The sequence below is a fragment of the Austrofundulus limnaeus genome, unplaced genomic scaffold (assembly GCF_001266775.1).
Source record: "Austrofundulus limnaeus strain Quisiro unplaced genomic scaffold, Austrofundulus_limnaeus-1.0 Scaffold1, whole genome shotgun sequence".
Lineage (NCBI taxonomy): Eukaryota > Metazoa > Chordata > Actinopteri > Cyprinodontiformes > Rivulidae > Austrofundulus > Austrofundulus limnaeus.
In genome coordinates, this window is record NW_013952403.1 from 9191303 (window position 1) to 9213274 (window position 21972).

Below are 21972 nucleotides of genomic sequence, written 5' to 3' on the forward strand. Positions count from 1 at the left end.
CCACCAGATAATTCAAAGGTGGTCTGTTCGGTGAGTTTTACTCCAGGAGCTGCGAGGCTTTCCAGCTACGTTCTGAACTCTGTTTACTGAACCAGCAGCTGCTGACGTCATTATGCTCTTGCGTGATGCTGCATTCAGGACAAGCATGGAAAACTCACTACTCTTACGCAAAACCGTTCGCAATGATGTGTTTAGGTATCGAAACGTGGTACCGTTTGATGTTACGTGAATAGGTTCTCGGTAGTACCGACAGAATTCGGTCTGTACTTAAAAATGTATCTAATTCGGTACCCATCCCTAAATAACACAGTCTGCTTGAGTGCATGCGTTTCTGTTTAGTTGTGTTTTTTTAAGTAATTCTTTGGTAGAGCATTGGTACCAATGTGACCATACCTATGGGATGTAACAATTAATCAAGAACCAACTAATTGATTGGAACTGCTTCAAATGTGAATTAATTAATAAAAAATGAGTTATTGTATAACAGTTCTGTCTTTAAGACTAATTCAGTTTGATACTTTAACTTTCAGTTACAAGAAGATTTGTGGTGACATTTTTATTATTACTTTGATGTTACTAAGACAACAAACAATTACAACATTTGTTTATAAAATGGCTGCAATTCATTTTGTTAAAAATAAATGGATAAAATAATCATAGTCATGAACTTAAAATCAATAATCAAATCAAATTTGGGCTTGAGTGAATTGTTACATCCCTATTACTCAGTGATTAAATTGTTTCTTTAGAAGTAAAATAAAAAGTGCTGATAGAACAAAGGACTTTAACAGTAATGATTAATGTCTTATTTTAAATTTAAACATTTTTTGTCAGTTAGTTATTTTAACTTCTATATTAGAAAATGTGAAGTTTTAGTTTGTATTTCTGTATTAATAATTATAGATGAGCTTAGCAGTTGTAATTTTTTGGCCTTCCACTGAGACCAAGTATTTTCATTTTTAAGCGTGACAATCAACAAGAACAGCTGGAGAAGTAGGCTGTTGCCCTCATTTATACATGTCTTCTGTGAAACATGACCATTATTAATTAAAAAATAGGCAAAATTCTGTMAAATATATTCATTACTTTTTAATTGCACGTTATAATTTAAGCTCTTACAAAATAGTCATAGAAAATGCTTAGATATATTTTGTGGGGCCAGTTCAGTTAAAGTGATGGAAAGTATTTGTTTATATTGATCAGTATCTCGTTTGTTATAAAGAGCAACAAGAAAGGGCCTAAGGATTGTACAGTCGATATTTTTCCAAGTATTCTCTTCTTGTAGATGTATTTTGAAGACGAATCAAATAAGTAATAAAAACAGTCCAGTCACTGGCATGTTTTGTGATTGGGTGTTTTCTTGTTGGTCGTTTGTTGTTGATACTGATGCAGTTTTTGTTTTGTTTTTGTTCTTCATGTGATAAACGGTTACCTGTTCTCTTTTTCTGCAGGCTTTCCGCTCGCTGGTGGACAGAGTGGGTTTAGGATCGCTTGTTCCTGTGGAGTATTTTGGAAGCAAGAATTTTGAATTTTTGTGTGATAACAAAAGTGTCCAGAGGTTTGAGGTTCGTGAGTTTTAAGTGTTTGGTTCTTAAAGTTCAAGGTGCAATTTTTTTAGCTTTGTCCTGTTTGAGGTCACTTTAAATATAAAATCCGAATGCATTTTTGATTCTAAAAATAGATTCTTGAATTTAAGGATGTCCTGATCCAAATTTTTTGGCTCCCGATACAGTCCGATTTTTTTTAATGATTAGTTTTTCTGCTACTGATCTGATACTTTATTTCTTTATTTATTTCCAAGTGACAAGGTTGGTAGTATTGAAGTGAGCCCTGCTGTTCCCACCACCAGAAACATCCAGTTTGCAGATTTTGAAAGATGCAGTTTCAGCATCATTGTTTTCCACTGAAAGGTGTTCCCACACTGTGGACTTGTGTGTGTCTTGACTTCTTCACAGCAGTTGTAAAGCATGCTGATGCTGAAAACTGTCGCGAAAACTGGATCGGCCCGATCACGACTAAATCTGATTCTACCTGATTTTCAAAAAATGGCCATATCTGCCACCGATACCGATACGGAGTATCTGATAGGGACATCCCTAATTAAATTTATCTTTAAAATTGTTCGAGACTAAAAATTTGAGAAAAATAAATCTGTAACATCAGTTTGCAGTGTTGTTAGAATTTAATTTGTGTTTAGGTGATTGATATCCCATTACAACTTCATACCACTATTTCATAACTGTTTGATTTGTGTCGTTCAGGTTGATAAAGACATGAGACACCCCTTGCTGTTGGAGCAGCCATCACTGCAGGCCGCCATCTCCAGCTGGCGAACTGACTTTGAACTGCAGGAGATCTTCAGGAAGGGTAAGACCCCAGCTCTCCCTCCCCGTTGTCTCTGGGGTGCTTTGTGTTCTAATCTTCTAATTCTTGACACCTTAAATAGAAGCGACAGCTTTTGAAAAATGTGTTCAAAATTCTTCTATTTACAGTACATTTTGTGTTCTCGCTTACACACTAACAAGCATATAAGTAGAGTTGCACATAAGCGGTGCGCAGGTACGCATGAGCGGTCAAAAACAGGAAAAAGTGCAGCAGATGTAACGTGATAAAGCTCACTTGCGTACCTAAGATTGTACTTGATTGCCTGTCAAAACAACAGCTAGCAGGGCTCTAGAGTGCAACCAGTTTGGTCTCAAATGTGACCTGATTTAAAAAAAAAAATAATAATGCCGCACAGTGTGACTGGATCTAGTTCAGTGCTCAAAGCCTGACAGTGGGATCCTGATATAGGGATTAAACGGACACTGCCTTCAACAAATCAGACAAAGTCCAGAGCCTTTTTTATCCAWTCAGAGCAGAGCAGGGCAGGACTTTCAGTCAGAGCAAGTTTGGTTGAAGCAGCAGCTAGACTTGAGCAGAGAGGCTGCAGCGGTCAGTCAGTCATCTCCTCCTGCCTGTACTTTGCTCCTGAACTACCAGAGACTTTGGTCTGTAAAACCTAACTTTATATTAAATACAGTATGTGTTCTGAATGTTGTTATCGTACAGATCTGTCCAACTTTGTGTGAGTGACTAAACTCTCTCCTCCTGAGAGACTGCTGTGACAGGAGCGCATCGCTGCGCACGCACAAGTCTTTCTGTGATACTGCAGGGTCCCACTGTTTTAGTTCTTCTAATTAAACCACATTAACTCTAACAGAACATTTGTTTACCCCATATTAAAGCAAAGATGATTCTCTGTTTAACAACACCCCTGTCAAAAAAATTTTATTTTAAAAAATAAAAATAACATGCCATGTTCTCTAGGTGAATGAGTTTTAAAAGTTATTTTAATTACAGTAATATAATGATACACCCAGCCCCTCTGCCTCTTAGCTAGCTTTAAAGAATTATGCAGAGTAAAAGCATAAAATAAAAACTCAGTGGACTGATTTGGCATGATGTCCTGAGACGTTGCAGCTGATAGGAATCATAAAACAGAACAGGGGGACGTTAGATGTCCTGACGCCCCTCTAGATAAATGTGTTAAAAGAGTTAAGGAAAAATGTGAGCACTAAGCAACAGCCCTAGATTCTCCCCTGAGAACCAGACCAAAAATTTTATGTGCAACCCTGTATTTAAGGACACTTCAGCACACTGCAGTGGTTGGGGACTGAATCTCCAATCCTCTGATTGGAAGTTGACCTCCATGCCACTGGGTCAAAGACACCCGTCATCCCACATTAACAAACACAAACAATGACTCAATTTCTCTGTGGTTAARTCATTTTTTTCAACTCAGTACGAAGTTGTTGTGCATCATCATTGATCTCCAATGAGCCTTTTGTGTGAAAAGAAAAACTGTGTCCAAAAGCACAGTGGTGGTTGGCTGGTAGTTATGATTAGCTAAAAACACTTGGCTGAAGGATTTGCTTGTGTTTTCAGGTTCATACACCGTTCAAGGACGCAGAGTTCGTGTGTACCAGCCAGAGTTTGAGGAGTGCTGGGCCTCTGGAATGGTCTCACAGCATGATCCCATCTCGCACATTATGGAGATTACTTTGGACAAGGTAATGTTTATGTTGGTGTAAAAACAGTCATTAAATAAAGAAGTAACTAAGCCCCTTTTCTGTTCTAAGGTGCTCCATACCCAGCCCTCTATCATGATGTTTTTGTGTGATACAGATTTGTGACAGCTTTGTGGTCAGATCTGTGTGACCACTGAGCTGTTTGCATTCATGTGGAATAAACCAAAACAATTGTTGTCATTAAAACACTTGAGTTACAGTGAAGCCCTTGGAAAAGTGAATCATTTCTTCACTACTGGTGGAATTTAGACCTGGAGTTTGGAGAAGCCTTAAAACCTTTTTCATGATGCTCAGCAACAGTTTATCAAAGAACCTTTATAACATGACCGCCCAAACCAAGGTTTAATAGAGGTTTTTATATGTGGCGAGGATCAGTTAATCAATTACATTTACAGCTTTGCTTTTCAGATTTTTGCTTAAACAGTTAACATGTACATTTTCATCCACTGCATAACTTTAGGACCTGATGAGTAGCAGAGGTTTTTTATGTTCAGATGTGTAAAACTATGTAGTAGAATGAAGGTGTTTTCACTCTTTCACAAAACCAAACATTATTTAATGATATATTTAATGCTTGAAAGAATGTTTTTTTTCCTTTTAATTTTATTTGTGTATTTATTGCAGGCAGAAGAAAATCAGATGGTAGATCCTCGTGTGATACATGTCATGCTAACAGAGGAGGAGGTAAGACTGTCGTAAATTGAACTTCTTTCCACACAGCTTTTTGGGGTAAATGTCAGCAGTTCCAAAACTAATGTTGGAATACCACTCTATAGGGGACTTGAGATAATGTCTAGAAATACGTTCGTAGTCAAATTGCCAATTGCAGTATAATATGTATGAAATGAAGTTGTTTTGGCATTGTGCCCTTGTTTAATTGACTTGTTAGATATTTGTATACTTCTAACCAATGATAGTCAGGGTCACAAGTCTCTGARGCTTTTATTTTGTTGATCAGAAGCTGAAAAGTTTGGGAACTACTGGTGTAAATATTTGATGCCCTTCAGTTTGCTGTGAAGATTTTAGTTTCCTGATACAGATGGAAATCCCACATCAGCCACTGGAAAGAGACATATTTTCTGAGGGCTTTTCCTCCTCAGAACATAGTTATTGAATATGCACCTTGAGATTATTACAAAATTTTGAATAAGTGTGTCTATTTAGAAAAGGTCAATGGCCCTTTTGAGGATTCCCCCATTCACATTTGAATGTCATAATTCTATTCTGTACTCCATAGTGACTGTATTTGATGCAGGTACAAGGACTTTGTTCATGACAATGTTAGCCACCAATCAGCCTACAGATGTAGGTTAAATGAACTTCAAACTGTAAAGAAATCAATAAATTTGTCAAGTTAGTTGCTTGTTGCACTTTTGGCTTAGTTTATGCAGTTTCATGGCACATAGAAGAGGTCAACCACGTTACATTTTTAACTACACAAATTATGGTCTGAGTTGGAAAACCACATACATTCTAAATGTTGTACCTTTTAGAGATTTTTAAAATTTGCTCAGTATAAAAATGTGTGTGTTTCCCCCTCTAAACTTTGTAAGAATGGACGACGAGGGAAGGACAGTGAAACGTTGAAGGGAGATGGAGGACGCAGACGTAAAACTCCTTCGGAGGATGAGGAGGACTTGCACTTGAAACGTTTTAAAGGAGCTGTTGATTCTGACACAGACGCACAAAACTCTGGCGACTCCAGTAAAGTTGCAGTGGAAGGGATGGGGATGTGGGCTGGAGACTCTGGAGGGAGAATCAGCAACACGGCCAAAAACGGGAACTCCATAGACGGCGTCTCCCCTCAGGTGAGGGCGCCTCCTCCAACCCCCAATTCCAAACCGCAGATGGACCCGTCAAATGCTGCTGCTCCTCGTTATCCTGCCCAAGTCAAAGAAAATGGTCGCTTGCTCTCTAACCAAGGAGCAGCAGACTCCACCAGCATTACCTCTCTCACCCCCAATCCTCCTCCACTTAAACCAGCGCCCTCCCCCTTCTCGGCAGCATCTTTTCCCTCGGTAGGGCAGATGCCAATCCTGGTCCCTGGAGCTCCAGCTTCGAAGCCCTCCACATCCCCCCAACTAGATCGAGAAGATTCCTGCCAGTCAGRTTACTCTAAAACAGCTGCTCTTGTGTCCCCGGGGCCTGTCACTATTTCCTGGTCACAGGACAGCAGTCCCAGCGTGGCACTGTCTGCGTCTGTGGGTTTTGGTCCTAAAGCTCCTACCTGGGGAAGCCAGACTGAGGTAAGACAATCAGTGCTTTCATTAAATAAGTTCTGTGGTACCATAAAAGAGAACAATTTTAGTATCTGTTTGTTTTTCTCTACAGAACTCAAAAACAGCACCGGGTTTTTGTTTGCCCCAAGCTGTGCCCACTGCCCCRGTGTTTGGAGATGCTGTCCCACAGACCAATGGGGATCCCGCCACCACCACAGCCTCCCAGAGTACCCCGAGGCCTTTTGGCTTTGGTTTCAGTGGGATTAAGCGTGAGACTCAGTCGCAGCAAGACCAGAATCTGTTTTTTCAGTGTATGACTCAGAATTCTGGCACCAGCTCAATCCTCACAAAGGGCCAGACTCAATCCAAGGACACAAATTACTTTACTGCAGTGTCTGAGAGTCTGAGTAAAGAGACCCCAGGCCTTTATAAACCTGGATCTTCCACTGAAGGACTGAAAAAGCCTGAGCAGCCCAAAGTGCCTGAGGCCCCTTCAGTGGGAAATGGTGTATTCAACAAATCGTCAGCCTTCCAGGGTGGTGCTACAGGAGGGCGGAGTCCCAGTTCAACAGTCGGTGGGCTCAATGCGGCCCCTGGAACCCAAAGTGCTATTAAGAAGAACAGTAATAGTGAAACTTCTGTCGGGGGGTTAGGACTGCAGTCCAGTTTTAATTCCTCAGATAGCCACCAGAACATTTTTCTACAGGCCTCCAAAGAGTCTGCTAATCCATTTTTGGCATATGGGGATAAAATTGCTCACACATCTTTTGGTGGCCTGTCTGGGACTGAGCCACAAACTCTTGGCGTTGCCTTGGACAGTAAACCCAACCTGTTTACTATGGCAGAGCCACCTAAAGGTATTCTGTCCTCCACCTTCCAATCAGTCTCAGCGGCTGGTTCAGTCAGCTCTTCCTCAACTCCCACACATCCTCAGAGTGAGGTGTCTGTAATAAAGAAGGAGCAAGAAGTTGGAGAGATGCCCACATCCACCTTGGGCTGCCCCGTACTTGGAGGTCTCAGCCCTGGTGGAATGAAGGAAGTGCCTGGGCCCTTTGACCAGAGCCAGTCTCAGAAGTTCAGCCTTGAAGAAAGAGAAAGAGGCCCCTCATGTAAGCGTGACTCTGACTTCAGCAGTAACAGTGACCTGTCGGACCTGAGCGAGAATGAGGAGGGCCTCGATAAAGGCCAGCTCCTTGGAGAGCGTCCTCTTCCTACCAAGGATGGAGCCATTCAACAGAAAGCAAAAATCCAAGGGGCTGTTAAAGGCCGTCCACGCAACAAGCCTTTCAAAGGTAAGCCTTAATTGTTTTTACCAGCGTCCTAAAGTTTCTTTGATTGCCATGTTAGATTAACAAAAGAATTAATATTTGGTTATCTGTTCCAGTTGGCCAGTCCGTACTAAAAGATCAGAGCAAGGTGCGTCGTCTGAAACAGTCTGGAGAGTCCTTCCTCCAAGATGGCTCCTGCATCAGCGTGGCTCCTCATTTGCACAAATGCCGCGAATGTCGACTTGAGCGTTACCGTAAATACCGAACCACCGATGACGACAGTGATGAAGATGACGATCCAAATGTAGCCTGTCGTTTCTTCCACTTCAGAAGGTATTTTCTGTTTTTTTTTGCTCTTTATTGCATCAGTCTTAATAAAATGAAACAATTTAGATTTCTCGCTTAAATTCGTATTTTCCTTCTTTATTTTTTAAAATTTACTTCATCCAGGTTGGCTTTCACGCGTAAAGGCATATTGCGCGTGGAAGGCTTCCTAAGTCCTCAGCAGAGTGATGCCATGGCTATGGGACTCTGGTTGCCTGCACCAGCTATACAAGAGGGCCTTGACCTAGACACATCCAAGTACATCCTGGCCAATGTGGGAGACCAGTTCTGTCAGTTGGTCATGTCTGAGAAAGAGGCCATGATGATGGTGGAGCCTCACCGTATGTATTAAGTCATAACACCTCATATCGTTATTTTGTTCTGTTTGTTTCATATTTTATGTCTGTATAAAGTTTCTGCCCTGTCTTTAATTGTTGTTTTTCCACTTCTCTGCAGAAAAAGTGGCATGGAAACGAGCTGTTCGAGGTGTCAGAGAAATGTGCGATGTATGTGAGACAACTTTGTTTAACATCCACTGGGTCTGTCGCAAGTGTGGCTTTGGGGTGTGTCTGGACTGCTATCGGCTCCGCAGGAACAGGCCGAGAGAAGGTAACTTGTTACATTTGTATCGAAAGAGAACTGAAATGTCCTATGTTTTACAGTATTATTGAGGAAGTGGAAACAGAATAACTTCATTGTGAATTTTTATTTAGATGTGGATGAAACACCAGAAGATGAGGTTTTCTCTTGGTTAAAATGTGCCAAAGGTCAACCTCATGAGCCACAAAACCTCATGCCAACTCAAATTATACCTGGAACAGGTAACATACACACAACCTTTGAATTGTGAATCTCTAAATCGCAAACAAAGTGATTTGTATCCCATGCAGAGTGATTGAGTTTGTCTGTTTCCCTTCAGCCCTTTACAACATAGGTGACATGGTGCATGCTGCAAGAGGCAAGTGGGGTATTAAAGCTAACTGTCCTTGTGCCAGTCGGCACACAAAGTCTTTGGTGCGCCCTACTGCCCCCAATGGCATTTCACAGGTACATTTGTCATTTTTGTTTACTTGTGTTTGGATTTTTACAGCTCTTTTTAACTCTGTTTTTCTGTTAATGGTAGCAATCTACAACCAGCAGTGGAGGTGGCCTCACAACTGCAGCCTCTGGTACTAGCACTACTCCAAAACCAGAAGGAGAAACATCAGTGATCAAAACAGAGCCTACACAAACAGCTACACCCTCAGATACTGGGGGTGGGGAAAGTGTGGGTAGTACCAGTAACTCCATTAGTAGTACTTCTTCTCTCTGTAATGTCACTCAGTCCCCTACCAAGGACTCACGCTCATCAGGAGAGGGCAACAGTTCTGCGCTGCATTGGCTGGCAGACTTGGCTACACAGAAGGCCAAGGATGACACCAAGGGTGAGTAGGAAATGGAAAGTGTTGAGTTAGGAAAAAGGTGCAAAGAAAGTTAGCATCAGGTTCAGATTTAAAGTTAAGCTGTCATTTTCCCCATCCTCCTCCTCCTCCAGAATCCAGTTCACTTCGCTCCATGATGAACCGAGAAAGTCGACCTCCCTTTGGCCTGGACTCACTCAGTGCCCTTTCAAAGCCGTCTGCTTCCAGCCCGAAGCTGTTTAACAGCTTGTTACTTGGCCCCAGCATGACCCAGTCCAAACCTGAGGGGTCAAGTCTCCGTGACTTGCTCAACTCTGGACCAGGCAAGCTGCCGCAAGGCCCTGGAGAGAGTGGGGTCCCCTTCCCCTCAGTTTTTACCTCATCAAGCGTATGTTTAAATTTTGTCATTCTGTGTAAATTTAGGAAGTTAATTCACCTTGAGCAACTATACTATACTATACTATACTATACTATACTATACTATACTATACTATACTATACTTGGCACAAAACGTAAGGAAATATGTGTTTGGTACATTATTTCTTTGTTGTAACAATTCTTCTTGGCAATAAATCGTACACATTTGGAAAGGCTGTTAATTTCCCTTTTTAAATGGTGCCACATGTGACAAATCTGCCAAACTGCTTATTTTGCTGTTGCTGTGACTCTTGTTTTGAGCTTCTGGTCCCCCAGGTGCTGCCAGTCAGGTGCCCGCTATAAGATTTATTACCAAGAAGCATTGTTACAACAAAGGAATAATCTACCAAACACTAATTTCTTTACTTTTTGTGCCAAGTTTAGTTTGAGRAAGATTTTCTTATGAAATAACTAATTTGTTTTTCCCATGAAATCATGATACTCTTCAGATCCCTCTTTTTGAAAATTAAAAAATAATTGTATTAATAGACTAAAATGTTATGAATGACCACATATGTCTTTTACATATTTATAGTCATAATTTTAACAATAAACACACCAAAAGTCAAGTAACAGCTCTACATATTATTATTGCTGCCATTTATTAGTGATTAAATTATTCCTTTAGATTTTAAATGTCAAAATCCAAATTTACTAATATTCTATTAAAAAGATGTGACTAACTGTGAAGTATACAGTGTGTAACCTTGAGTTTATCTCTATGGTCATTTAGGGCGACAAAATGAAGAGCAGCCTTCCAAACTTCCTGGATCACATCATCGCCTCAGTTGTGGAGACCAAGAAAGCAGAGGGCCGTCGCGCTGGGTCTTCTGAAGGCAGCGAACTTAGTGTTTTGGGTGCTCGTAAAGATGGAATTATGGGTCTAAGTGTTTTAGAACCTCATACCTCACACACTTGGCTCTGTGATGGGCGACTCCTTTGCCTACAGGATCCTGGCAACAGCAACAACTGGAAGATCTTCAGAGAGTGCTGGAAACAAGGCCAAGTAAGCTTCGTTCCACATGAATTTGAAATATAGCAGAGTGAAGTCACTTGCATCTGATTTTTATTTTTTCTCCTTTTCTCTCCCAGCCTGTGTTGGTGTCTGGGATACATAAACGCCTGAAATCTGAACTGTGGCTGCCTGAGGCCTTCAGCAGGGAGTTTGGAGACCAGGATGTAGACCTGGTCAATTGTAGAAACTGTTCTATTATTTCTGATGTAAAGGTGCGAGACTTCTGGGACGGTTTTCAGACGATCTCAAGTGAGTACATTTTTTTTGTCTTAACATCACTAGCATAAAATTGTCAATATACAGGTGTATTTAGGTACTTGTTTCTTTCTGACGTCAGAAAATTCCTCCCTTGTATTTTCTGTAAATTCAGAGCGGCTGCAGGACAGTGACGGCAGGCCCATGGTGTTAAAGTTAAAGGACTGGCCTCCAGGGGAAGACTTTAGGGACATGATGCCCACAAGGTGAGAAACCTAAAACTGTTTCTATGCATCAAACAATTCTAGCTTTGAAACAATATTTTAAATTGTTGGAGGTCCATTTGTGTTTTTCCTAAAAATATGCTTTTTGGTATATTTATATTTATTGTATAGGCTTGACCGTCATCTAGGACTAGGTTAAAAAATTGATCTAGGATCAATTTCGTTTAAATTCTGCAATATTGATCCATAGGGCATGAGATCGATGTTTCTTTTTTCCTTATGAAGTTATCCTCCGTAGTCTCATGCATTATGAAGCAGAGTCACGTTTATATGTTTTGTCTCTCCTGGCTTGTCATACATTTATGTCCGGTTGGCGTTCATCAAGCGCACAAGCGCTAACATTATCTTCCAACAACAAGTCATCTGTGGCAACAAAAGAAACTAAAGCCCTATTCTGATGAGATTAGTTTTACCTAGGGACCCAATACTATTTGTAATAATTACAGAGATTGTCTGTGTTGTTAATCCCATGCGAATCGGCCATGTCAGTAATTTGTAAAGTTAAAAAATATATGTGTATGTATGTGGGGGTGGGGTGGGGGTCTGTTGGCCATGAAGATGACAGCGCCTGCTGTAAAGCAGGAGGAAAGGAGAGTGGAAGAAGTGGATAACTTATTTCTAGCCTAATTTCTAGCGGCAGAACAGGTTGGAAGATGGTTATTTGATGTTTATTGTTTTTTTAATGTCCGTTCAACACGTCAACTAACCAGGCTTCAATATCCCTTTTGGGAGATGTCTGTAAATTTCAGGAAGATCTCAGGCTTCGGTTATCCTGTGCGAATGCGCCACATAAAACACAGACGTCGGGGAGTGATTTATTTCTTACGTGGGGTCCCCAGATAATTCTTATCCAGTGTAAATAGGGCTTAAGGCACCACTAACTAGTCGATTCTCTGTGYGACATAAAGATAACAGAGGTCATGGCAGCTTTTGTTTGCAAAGATATACACCTGTACTCTGTAGTGAAAAACAAAGGCCTCAAGCAGCTCGTTCAGGTGGTTGAAGCACACTGTTATGGTGCAACGTAAACATCTGATAGAAAACCTGTTATCCCTGTATGTTTAAATGTGTGAAAGACGACATTCTAACAAAATTTTTTAGTTTTGTTACCACTATTGTTTTTACAGTTTAAGAAACAATGTCCTAATAAATTTATAGTGATGGAATGTTGTAGTTCAAATACGCTTACTTCCACTTGCGTTTCGTTTCTAATTTAAACACCTTTGAGACTTGACAGTTCTGTTTGCAGTTAAAGTTTAAACTGTCCAGTTTACAAGTTTGCCACCAAAACCTGTTGTTTATGGTGAAGAGAAAAAATAAAGTACATTTCTATTTTACATCACAGTTGAGCCATTTTCATTATTTAAGATCGAATCATGATTAATCAAGTCAGTTTATGAATCGAAATTGAATTGATAAAGGGAATTGTCCATGATACCCAGCCCTACCGTCCTCAATAGTTTCATATGTTTATGAATATTTTGTAAAATTATTGTACATGTCCTATCTTGTGTCTTACTAGGTTTAACGATTTAATGGAAAACCTGCCCTTGCCTGAGTACACAAAAAGGGATGGTCGTCTAAACCTCGCCGCACGCTTGCCCAACTTCTTTGTGCGTCCTGACCTTGGACCAAAGATGTACAACGCCTATGGTAAAAGAGATTGTCTAATTGAGCTCTGTTTCCCTTGCTCTGTTCAGTATCCATTTGTTTTCACCTTCCCTGTTTTTGCTGACTATCGTTTTTCCTTCAGGCTTGATCTCAGCTGATGACAGAAGGGTRGGAACCACTAACCTTCACTTGGATGTGTCTGATGCGGTCAACGTCATGGTTTATGTTGGCATCCCTCTACGAGAAGATAACCACGAGGAAGGTCAGTAGACTTAAAGACATTTTGATTCTGCCTCCTTCTCTCGCTCACACACGCATGTACATCCATTTAACGCACATTCATTACAGAACAGCTTCACATTATTCCATCTGCTAAATGGAAGTGAAATGACCACTTTTCGTTCACCAAACAAAAAGCAAAACATTTTATTTTACAATATTTCAAATTGGGCGCTTCCTTCTCTGTGTCAAATGAAATTTATTATAAAATCAAATACTTTTTTCACAGTTCTATATCTTATACATGTCTGCAAACATCATAAATTTGCCAAAAGTATCATGATTAGAAAGTTTTAATTGTTCCAGGCTTGTTGTGCTTGGAAAGGACACTGGAGAGACCCTCCAGTGGGTCTCACGTATTTACATTGTGGCAAAATTTCTCCTTCACAGAGGCAGAAATCTCTGGATATAAAGGTTTGTAGCCTTTCAGTTGTATCACTTGCGTAGCATGCCCTTCTTCTTGACTAACTCTCCTCCTTCACTCTTGCGTACCATCCTTCTGTTACTATTGTGCAAGTAGGGGCCAGAGCACAAAGAACCCATTCCTCAGTTTGTATTGTTGCATGTCTCATACAGTGTTGTAGCTTTCTGTGTGATTCAGTCTTTATTAKCTGAGTAACACACAACCAGATGAGTTCCAATTGTCACCTTTTGTGTTGATTTTGGGTTTGTGTTTAAACTTTTATGGAGAAATGTGGCCTGATCTGGGTTTAGTGGTTGGGTAGCTGTTGTACCAGGACTGTCCTCACTTCCTGTGGGCGTACGTTGGGTGTGCAGTGCTCTGGTCCTTAAACTGTCGGAGAGTAGTTTGAATGAAGGGCATCTAGAGCTGGCATTCTTATTCTCACACAGTCTTCTTTCCACTCAAAACACTGACACACACACACACAAATAAATGTGTATTGTTAGATTTACTACAGTCCATTGTGGTAAAGTTACTTGTGTTTAAACATGAGCAAGAGTCGTCTTTAACATAAATGACTTTGGAGCTGTTGCACTGAATAAGTTGTCTCATCTGWATCAGTAGTTGTATTAAGCCTGGTTTATACTTCGAGTCGCACGTCTTTTCTCCCTGCTGAGTGACAAAAAATTGCGCAACTTCCGTCTGCTRTCCCACTGCTATCCCCCGGTGACAGCCGTCTTGTGCATGYCCTCCAGTCAGAACTGTGCCGACGGGACGTTGCGACTCTSWGTGTGTGATAGGTRCAGAGTACGTMGGTGTGTTGAGGCGCACAGTTCCYAGGAGTTGGAGCTGGACCAGAACAGGACCCCGATCCTTCTGCTTGTTATTTTGTTTAAAATTAAATATATTTTTTGTCTGAAGCCAGTTTTAAAAAGGGCTCAAAGGGCAGCTGGTTTGATCCAGGTCCCGATGAACGATGAACGTGAGCGCGCAGCTGGTCGTGTCTTTTTTTTTTTCTGTCCGCTGTTAAAAAAAAAACGGCTCTACTTCACTCAACACTAATGTTGAGTGGAAAAAACACTATCCAGCCATTGTTATTGTAGTTTATATACTTTATATGAGCTATGGGAGGGCAGATGGAGGATTTATGATAATTTTTGACCCACTGCGTCTTTAGCCTGTTTATACTCTGTCAGGAAAAGATGCGCTGAAATTGCACAGTCATCAACCCGCTGCCGCACGTCTTATTGGAGTATAATCCAGGCTTTAATCTGTGCAACTGAAATCAAAACCAATCAGATTACAGATACACTGATAAATCAGTAGTTAAATGAGATGTCTGTGTGATTGGGGCGTTAGTTTTAGCTGCTCTACAAGTCGACAATAGGCTGTGGACGTGAATGTTGTGTCAGTAAATGTGGTTGTGTAGTCTGTTGACTGTTTTATCTGCCTCAGTGGTTCTCAACTGGTCTGGTCCCAGAACTCACATTACATTAATACTCAAACATTATTTAAAATAACTTGTAAACCATATGGCTGGGTTTTAAATGTTATACAACATTGAACTTGAGCGTAAAAGACCACCGCCTTTATTTTTTTAAAATAAAAAAAAGTCACTAAATCACATAAGTAACACATATGTTAGTGTTTTTTAAAAACCTCGCCACAAGACTGGTGTATCCAAACCAAACTTTGACATTGATTTGCAACTCCACTTCAGGTTTAGCTTAATTTATCCTCTGTGGCACCACCGCCACACTTCAGACATGATCAGATGGTCACATTGCCAGAGCAGCTGTGCCTGGGCCTCTTCACTGGGTTTTGCAACTAAATTTAGCACAAAAATTAAGGAAATTTGTGTTTGGTAGATTTGTTGTAACAATGCTTCTTGGTATTAAATCTTAAAGTGGGCAGCTGATTGGCAGCACCAGAAGCTCAAAACTAAAGTCAACAGCAACAGCAAAATAAGCTGTTTGACAGAGAAGATGTGGCAAGTTTTTCATGTGCACAACCCACATACTCAGCTCTACTGCTCGTCTTACAAATGCATGTTCCTTACAAATGTGGCACCATTTAAAAGGGAAATTAGCAGGCCTTTTCAACAGTACAAGATTTATTGCGAAGAAGCATTGTTACAACAAAGAAATAATCTACCAAACACAAATTTCATTATTTTTTGTGCTAAGTTATCGTGTTCACAGCCGTATTACACAGTCACAAACAGAATCAGAAGCTTGAAAGTGAGCACATGTCAGAAATAAAACCTAAGTCATGTTTTTGATAAACACGTCAGGTCATGAAGGGCCAGTTTAGAACTACAACACAGCATCATTTTTTGTCCAAATATACAATGAATAAGATATTAGTTTATTTCCTAAATGATAAATAATATAACACACCCAATCTGTAATGTTAAATAAGCATTATTGACTTTTAACATGTTCATTTATTCGAGAACATAAAGTAAACTCACTTACAGATTGAACCTTTTTAGTTTTTATAGACTAATAATGAATGTTTGGTATCTTGTATGTTTTTGTTTGTATCGTTTGCTCTTTTTTTCCCGGGCTTCAGAGGTCATGACCACTATAGAGGAGGGAGACGTGGATGAGATGACAAAGAGGAGGGTGCACGAGGGGAAGGAGAAACCGGGAGCTCTGTGGCACATCTACGCTGCCAAAGACGCTGAGAAGATTCGAGAATTGCTCCGCAAGGTCAGTAGCCAGGAGACTTCTGTTTGACTTGGCATCAGATTTTAAAGCTTTTAAAGGTGAAACCTTTTGTCACACTTCTTGTGTTTAAGTCTTATTACATCACTTGCTTTCAGGTGGGAGAAGAGCAAGGTCAGGAGAACCCTCCAGACCACGACCCCATTCACGACCAGAGCTGGTACCTGGACCAGGGGCTCCGGCGGCGCCTTTATGAGGAGTATGGCGTCCAGGGCTGGGCCATTGTTCAGTTCTTAGGAGATGCTGTGTTTATCCCTGCTGGAGCTCCGCATCAGGTCAGCGTGATGGCAGTTTCTTCACATCCAAGCAGCATGTTCTGTATGTGTTCTCCTTTCATTAACATGCGTTCTTTTCCTGGGTTTTCTCTTTACAGGTGCACAACTTGTACAGCTGTATCAAGGCGGCAGAGGACTTCGTGTCTCCTGAACACGTGAGGCACTGTTTCAGACTGACGCAGGAGTTCAGACACCTTTCTACGACTCATACAAACCACGAAGACAAGTTACAGGTCGGTGTTTGATCAGCAAAATGTCTTTCTGTTAAGTTGGAGAATAATCAGATTTAAGGTCTTAACTCTTTTTTTTTTTTATCCTCAGGTGAAGAACATCATCTATCACGCAGTGAAGGACGCCGTCGGGACGCTGAAGGCACATGAGCCGAAACTGGCACGCCCTTAGGCCTTCTCTGCAAAGGCCACTCCTCTATACACACACACACACACACACACACCTCACATATCTACACAAGTCAAAGCTGCAACATACACATTATGAAGGTGGTGTGTGTTGTTTGGGCAGCGAAGGTCTGAGTTTAGGGAAAGAACATTTCATTGGAGGGAGGGGGTGGGATTAGATGGGGTGGGGCTGATCAGAGCTTCAGTACGCTCAAACTTGTGTAGTTGTTTTTCAYTTATGTTTTTCTTTTCTTTTTTGATTAACCTTGTATTTATGGTCAGTGTGTTCTGTTTTCATTGTATAATGTAAGATGTTTGATTGATAGAGGTAAAAAGCTGCCGTGCCTTTGGAGCAGAGGTTCAGCTACAAATAAAGCAACTGAAGAAACGTGAGGACTGGGTTAACTTTTCCTTCTATGATGACATTACTTTCAACAATACAATCTGTTCTGGTAGTTTTTTATTTTACTTTTGAAAGTTTTTTTTTTTTATTTTTTTTTTTTTTTAGTTTTTAAACTGCTGATTGTTTCTGTCGTCCATGGCTGAAAATGAATTCACAAAGCAGCCATTCAAGGGAAGCAGACCAAAGTTTTGTATGTTTAGTTTTCTTATTTCACTTTTAGAGTAAGAAATTTTTCTTTTTTATGCACACGTTAATGATCCGTAGAGCTTCAGAGACGACAGTTTTTGTTTCTTTCCTTCAACCTTTGTCCCGGGGGGGTTGATGAACTGCAGACTTCCAAGAACATTGTTAAAGAATCACATTTGCAGCTGAACAGAACTACTGGCCATTAACATTGTATCAATATATATATTGATCTTAGCAGTCTGATTTTTTTTTCACAATAAAATTGACAAAAACGGCTTTGTTGAATGGTTATTTGAGAAGTTTCATTTTATTGTTCAAAAGCAAAGTCTGTAAGGTATCTAGATTCAATAAAATGTCTTTTAGGCTTATCACTTATACAATTTTAATACAAAATTTTCAACACTAAAGAAAATCCTTTAAAGATTTTTGAATTCATGAGTAACAACTATCATTAATTTAAACTTAAACGCATATGTTATTTTGTCTCTTCAGACACATCTGACATGTTTCAACACATAAAGAAAAAATTTGATTTATCATATATAGACACAATGAACTTCATTGGATTAAACTTAAAAGCTGTTTTGATTACTGAAACACCTTTAAAWATATATAAAATTGCACGTTCTCTTGTTGAAACTAGATCAAACCAAAACTGTTTCACACCAGGGCAGGGTTACAAAAGGTCAGCCAGAGGGAAGGTATATATATTTAATAGGCATTAATTTTCAATCAGACTGTCCTGTGGAGACTTTCACCTGTTTTTCACTTGCCACACTAAACACAGCCTGTTTAGAAACGGTAATGCTACAAAATGTGAGGTTATTTTTCTTTTTTGAAGAAACCGGTTGTATCATAAATTCAGATCATACTCTTATTACATTTTTAGTCTAAGCTATTATTGCTGTTTTACAAACTATCATTTCATATGATAACTTAAACATGGTGGCTGCTTTGTTTATTGATCTTATTAAATCAGTTTAGTATTATATTTTAGTTCACAGAGGAACAAACAGACTTCTGTGTTTCAAAGCAAAAGCATTTACCGGTAAACTGCATGTGGCAAACCTTTATAATGTAATAAAATCCCTAGATACAATTAAGTTTCTTGTCAAATATAAGTACTTACTATTCAGATTCATAGTAAATAATCCATTTCTAACATTCCTCCTAGTAAAAAATAAATTTCACCTTTATTTTTCAAACTTTTTTGACCTTGTGTCTAATTTCATTGTTCTCTGTGCACAACTGGAGATATCAGCTCAATATCTGCTGAGACCATCTGAAGTGTACATGTCAATACCTGAATGTAAACAAAAACATCTGTAATTGTTGGCAACAAAACATGTCTGATGATTTTGCTCATTTATTTATTTATTTATTTATTTATTTATTACAAATTATGTGGTAGACTAGACTTTAGGTGGTGAATAAAGCCTATTGGTTAACTTTTAACATTGATTATACAGAAACAAATAATTCAAATTCAAAACATTAAAAACTGCATATTTTGACCGCTATCATAGTTTTAAACTTCACGTGCAGGCAAACGCAACAAGGCCGGTGAAAACGAATATCTGCGTTAAAGTGGTCTGTTCATTATATGACAAGTCGTCGTGCCCTACCTGGGATCCTGTCCCTTTAAGAGTCTGTCCGTCCTGGAGCAGATTGCTGCAGCAGCGCTCCTCCGGCTGTTTGCTTACCCACCTGACAGCAGCAGCCACCCGCTTCACATCGCAACACTCCCAAGTCCTGGACGGGTGATGGAGGGGCACCGAGCCTGCTTTCCGGCCAACTAGATTATCTAGACACAGAAGGCTCTCAGCCGGCTGCCAAGCAAGATCATGGTCTCCTGGATTATTTCGAGGATAGTTGTGTGAGTATATCTGGGGGCTGGGCTCCATCTATTTGCTGTGTTGTGTATAGCTACATCCTCGGCTTCCCCATTCATCACTGTTGCAACTAGTACCAGGAACTCTCTTATCAGCTTCCTATCCGACTATACTTGCTTTTTGGCTGAGTTATATATATAWAWAAAAAAGCCCACAGTGAACAGGCTGTTAATTAAACATCGAGTTTGTTGTTTTAATCGTTTCATTGTGTTTTAACCGCTGCGATGATGCAGCACAATCTAGCGCGTGCGTTAGCCGCAGGTAGCTAACAGCTCTCAATAATTAGGCCAAATTACACATTTATTGTGTCGACAGGATACAGGAGCTGTTATTGAGCTGCTTATTGTTCCGAGTCAAACTGCTTAACATGCAAGCCTTGCTGCAGACAAGTAAACTCGAGAAAAAAAATGTCTGCCATTGCCCTTTGTAAGCTGAATACTGCTCTGAAAGCTGCAGCTTTGTGTTCCTAACATATAGCTGTTGAGCTGAATCTTAGCTAGGCCTGGAATAAAATGAGTAAAATCCATCATTTGTTGATGAAAAGATGGTTCAAGCCTCAGCTTCCACCTCTGCTCACCTCCATATTCAATTCAATTCAAAAATACTTAATTGATCCCAGAGGGAAATTAGGTAAACAGTTATTAGCAGCAATATAAACAGTTTCTCTGCTGCATTTCTTCAGATTCATGTTTGTTGGATATCTGGCTGCTGATTTCTGATTTTAYCCACACATATGCTTTTAAAAAGGCCACAGGTGTCGAAATGATGCTCTGATCTATAAATATGCTGGACTACACAAGAAGAACACTTCAAAGCTGTTAATTTTTAAATGCCTCCAGCTGGATCCTCTCTCTTGGCCTCCCTCAGGTAGTCATGCGTCTACTGGAGGCAGACAATGTGACTGGGTATGAATCATAAGAAGCCCCAACGCACCAAGCAAATGATCTGCTCAGCTCCATAACTATGCAACCACGTCCTTTCTTTTACAGCAAACGTGAATTGTCAACAACTTTACTCGAGAGAGTAAGAGTGGTCGAACGAACTCAGAGGTGAGGGGGGGTCGTGACATCAGATGGGCTGAGGGAGTCCACCAGCCTTGGCGTCCGCTTCGAGTCGCTTTGCTTTAGAGCCTCTGCACACACGACTGAGCAGCTCTAAATAGGACACAAGATCTAAACACAGAAAGGAGGAGGGGATTATTCTCAGCTGGAAGCACAAGCTTGGTGTGATGCACATTTAAACCTCCTGGATTTATTAGTTTTTTTATTGTAAGCTTACAGGCGTTTCTATATTTTCCAACAATGTCCCTTTTTTTTATTCCTGCCGTATCAGCACAAATCACCACAGAAGTGAAGGGTGCAACCAAATGCACGTCAAGCGCACCCGTGTGCTAACGCACGGTGACCCACCCCGGTGGAGCTTTGTGTGTGTTTTTCCACTTCATCTCGCTGCAGTCTTTCTGACTCCCAGACCTCCATTTTAGTGTTTGTGTTGGTTCTCAGAGCAGCCTGTTTTGATAAGCCTCAGCCTATTGTTTAATTTGCCACGCCCTCGTTGCTCAGATCAACACCATTTGAGGGGAAAAAAAAATAAAAACCTGTTCTTGTTTAAGTAAAAGTAGAACAGTCGTGCAGAATTCAGACAAACTTGGTGGAAACAAAGTAAATCCACAGAAGTGTGTGTGTGTGTACTCTGCCCTCYTACTGAATCCTCACCCAGGTGTCTCCGCTCTGTTTCTGCAGCCTTGCCTTTGGGACGCTCTACCCGGCGTACTCCTCCTACAAGGCTGTCAAAACGAAGAACGTGAAGGAATATGTGAGTACGACCTCTGCTTATCGCGTCTCAGCAGACCGGCGATGACCTCTTTCTGTCTCGCTTGCCTTTTCAGCAGCTTCAAGTTGTTGTCCTCCTTGACACAATCGTGGAATGAGATTTTAAATMTCTCATCCACTCTGAGAGGACAGGCAAGTTTGGCGTTGTTTCATTAGAGGTCATCCAATAYTTCAAATACATTATTTTATTAAGTCACACTGAAGTTTAAGTCGCTCTAAATTCGTGACTTGATCAAAAGAATCAAACGTAATGAGTTTATGCAAGGTGAAGCTGAAAGCACTGAGGGACAATCCATGCAGGACACAGAAACATTCATGAKATGAGGGCACTGCAGTGCTGTAAGAATCCTGAACTGAAATCATCCACGCGCTCCTTTGTTCCTATGAGGTTTAAAAATTTATGTCTAATCTATTTTTAATTAAAAAATTTTTTTTAATGAAATGGAGCTTTGTTTTGATCATTAGGCTACTTTCTAAAGCTCTCTGAGTCGCCTTTTGTACAGGATGGTCTTTAAATGACATTTATTAAGGTGGAGCCAGAGGGGCAGCAGTTGCTTCACAGTTGATTGACATGTCACTGAATGTGGCATTGAGAGATCTGTGACTCGAATAAATCAGGACAAAAAAAACTAACTTGTATTTTCTTTTTATAAAGACAAACATTTTATTTATATCGAACCGCGTCGAACAATACAGATTTTAAAAATTTACTTTATCAACTTGTCTTCTGAAGATGCTCTGTGTTGAAGGATCAGTGGATCTGTGTTCGAC

The 21972-nt window shown here is 40.3% G+C and overlaps 2 protein-coding genes across 3 annotated transcripts in view; both read left to right on the top strand.

The window, feature by feature from the left end:
- The window catches only part of kdm3b (lysine (K)-specific demethylase 3B), a 24211-nt gene extending 6458 nt beyond the window's left edge, over positions 1-17753 (top strand). Inside the window, exons 3-25 of one of the 2 annotated variants that reach the window (XM_014008638.1) lie at positions 1452-1565; positions 2262-2367; positions 3928-4052; positions 4695-4754; positions 5624-6316; positions 6402-7581; positions 7674-7890; positions 8008-8222; positions 8338-8490; positions 8595-8702; positions 8801-8928; positions 9005-9305; positions 9416-9669; positions 10433-10705; positions 10792-10963; positions 11085-11175; positions 12716-12846; positions 12947-13066; positions 13474-13497; positions 16061-16200; positions 16314-16490; positions 16589-16723; positions 16812-17753. In XM_014008638.1, the coding sequence (XP_013864092.1) occupies positions 1452-1565; positions 2262-2367; positions 3928-4052; positions 4695-4754; positions 5624-6316; positions 6402-7581; positions 7674-7890; positions 8008-8222; positions 8338-8490; positions 8595-8702; positions 8801-8928; positions 9005-9305; positions 9416-9669; positions 10433-10705; positions 10792-10963; positions 11085-11175; positions 12716-12846; positions 12947-13066; positions 13474-13497; positions 16061-16200; positions 16314-16490; positions 16589-16723; positions 16812-16892 (4998 nt within the window). In that variant the 3' untranslated portion in view covers positions 16893-17753. The remainder of the gene's footprint in view (positions 1-1451; positions 1566-2261; positions 2368-3927; positions 4053-4694; positions 4755-5623; positions 6317-6401; positions 7582-7673; positions 7891-8007; positions 8223-8337; positions 8491-8594; positions 8703-8800; positions 8929-9004; positions 9306-9415; positions 9670-10432; positions 10706-10791; positions 10964-11084; positions 11176-12715; positions 12847-12946; positions 13067-13473; positions 13498-16060; positions 16201-16313; positions 16491-16588; positions 16724-16811) is intronic. The other variant, XM_014008646.1, reaches the window with a different exon arrangement.
- A 1406-nt stretch (positions 17754-19159) lies between these two features.
- reep2 (receptor accessory protein 2) overlaps positions 19160-21972 on the top strand; it is a 10485-nt gene continuing 7672 nt past the window's right edge. The window contains exons 1-2 of the mRNA XM_014008657.1: positions 19160-19353; positions 21112-21184. Coding sequence (XP_013864111.1) covers positions 19322-19353; positions 21112-21184 — 105 coding nt within the window. The 5' untranslated portion in view covers positions 19160-19321. The remainder of the gene's footprint in view (positions 19354-21111; positions 21185-21972) is intronic.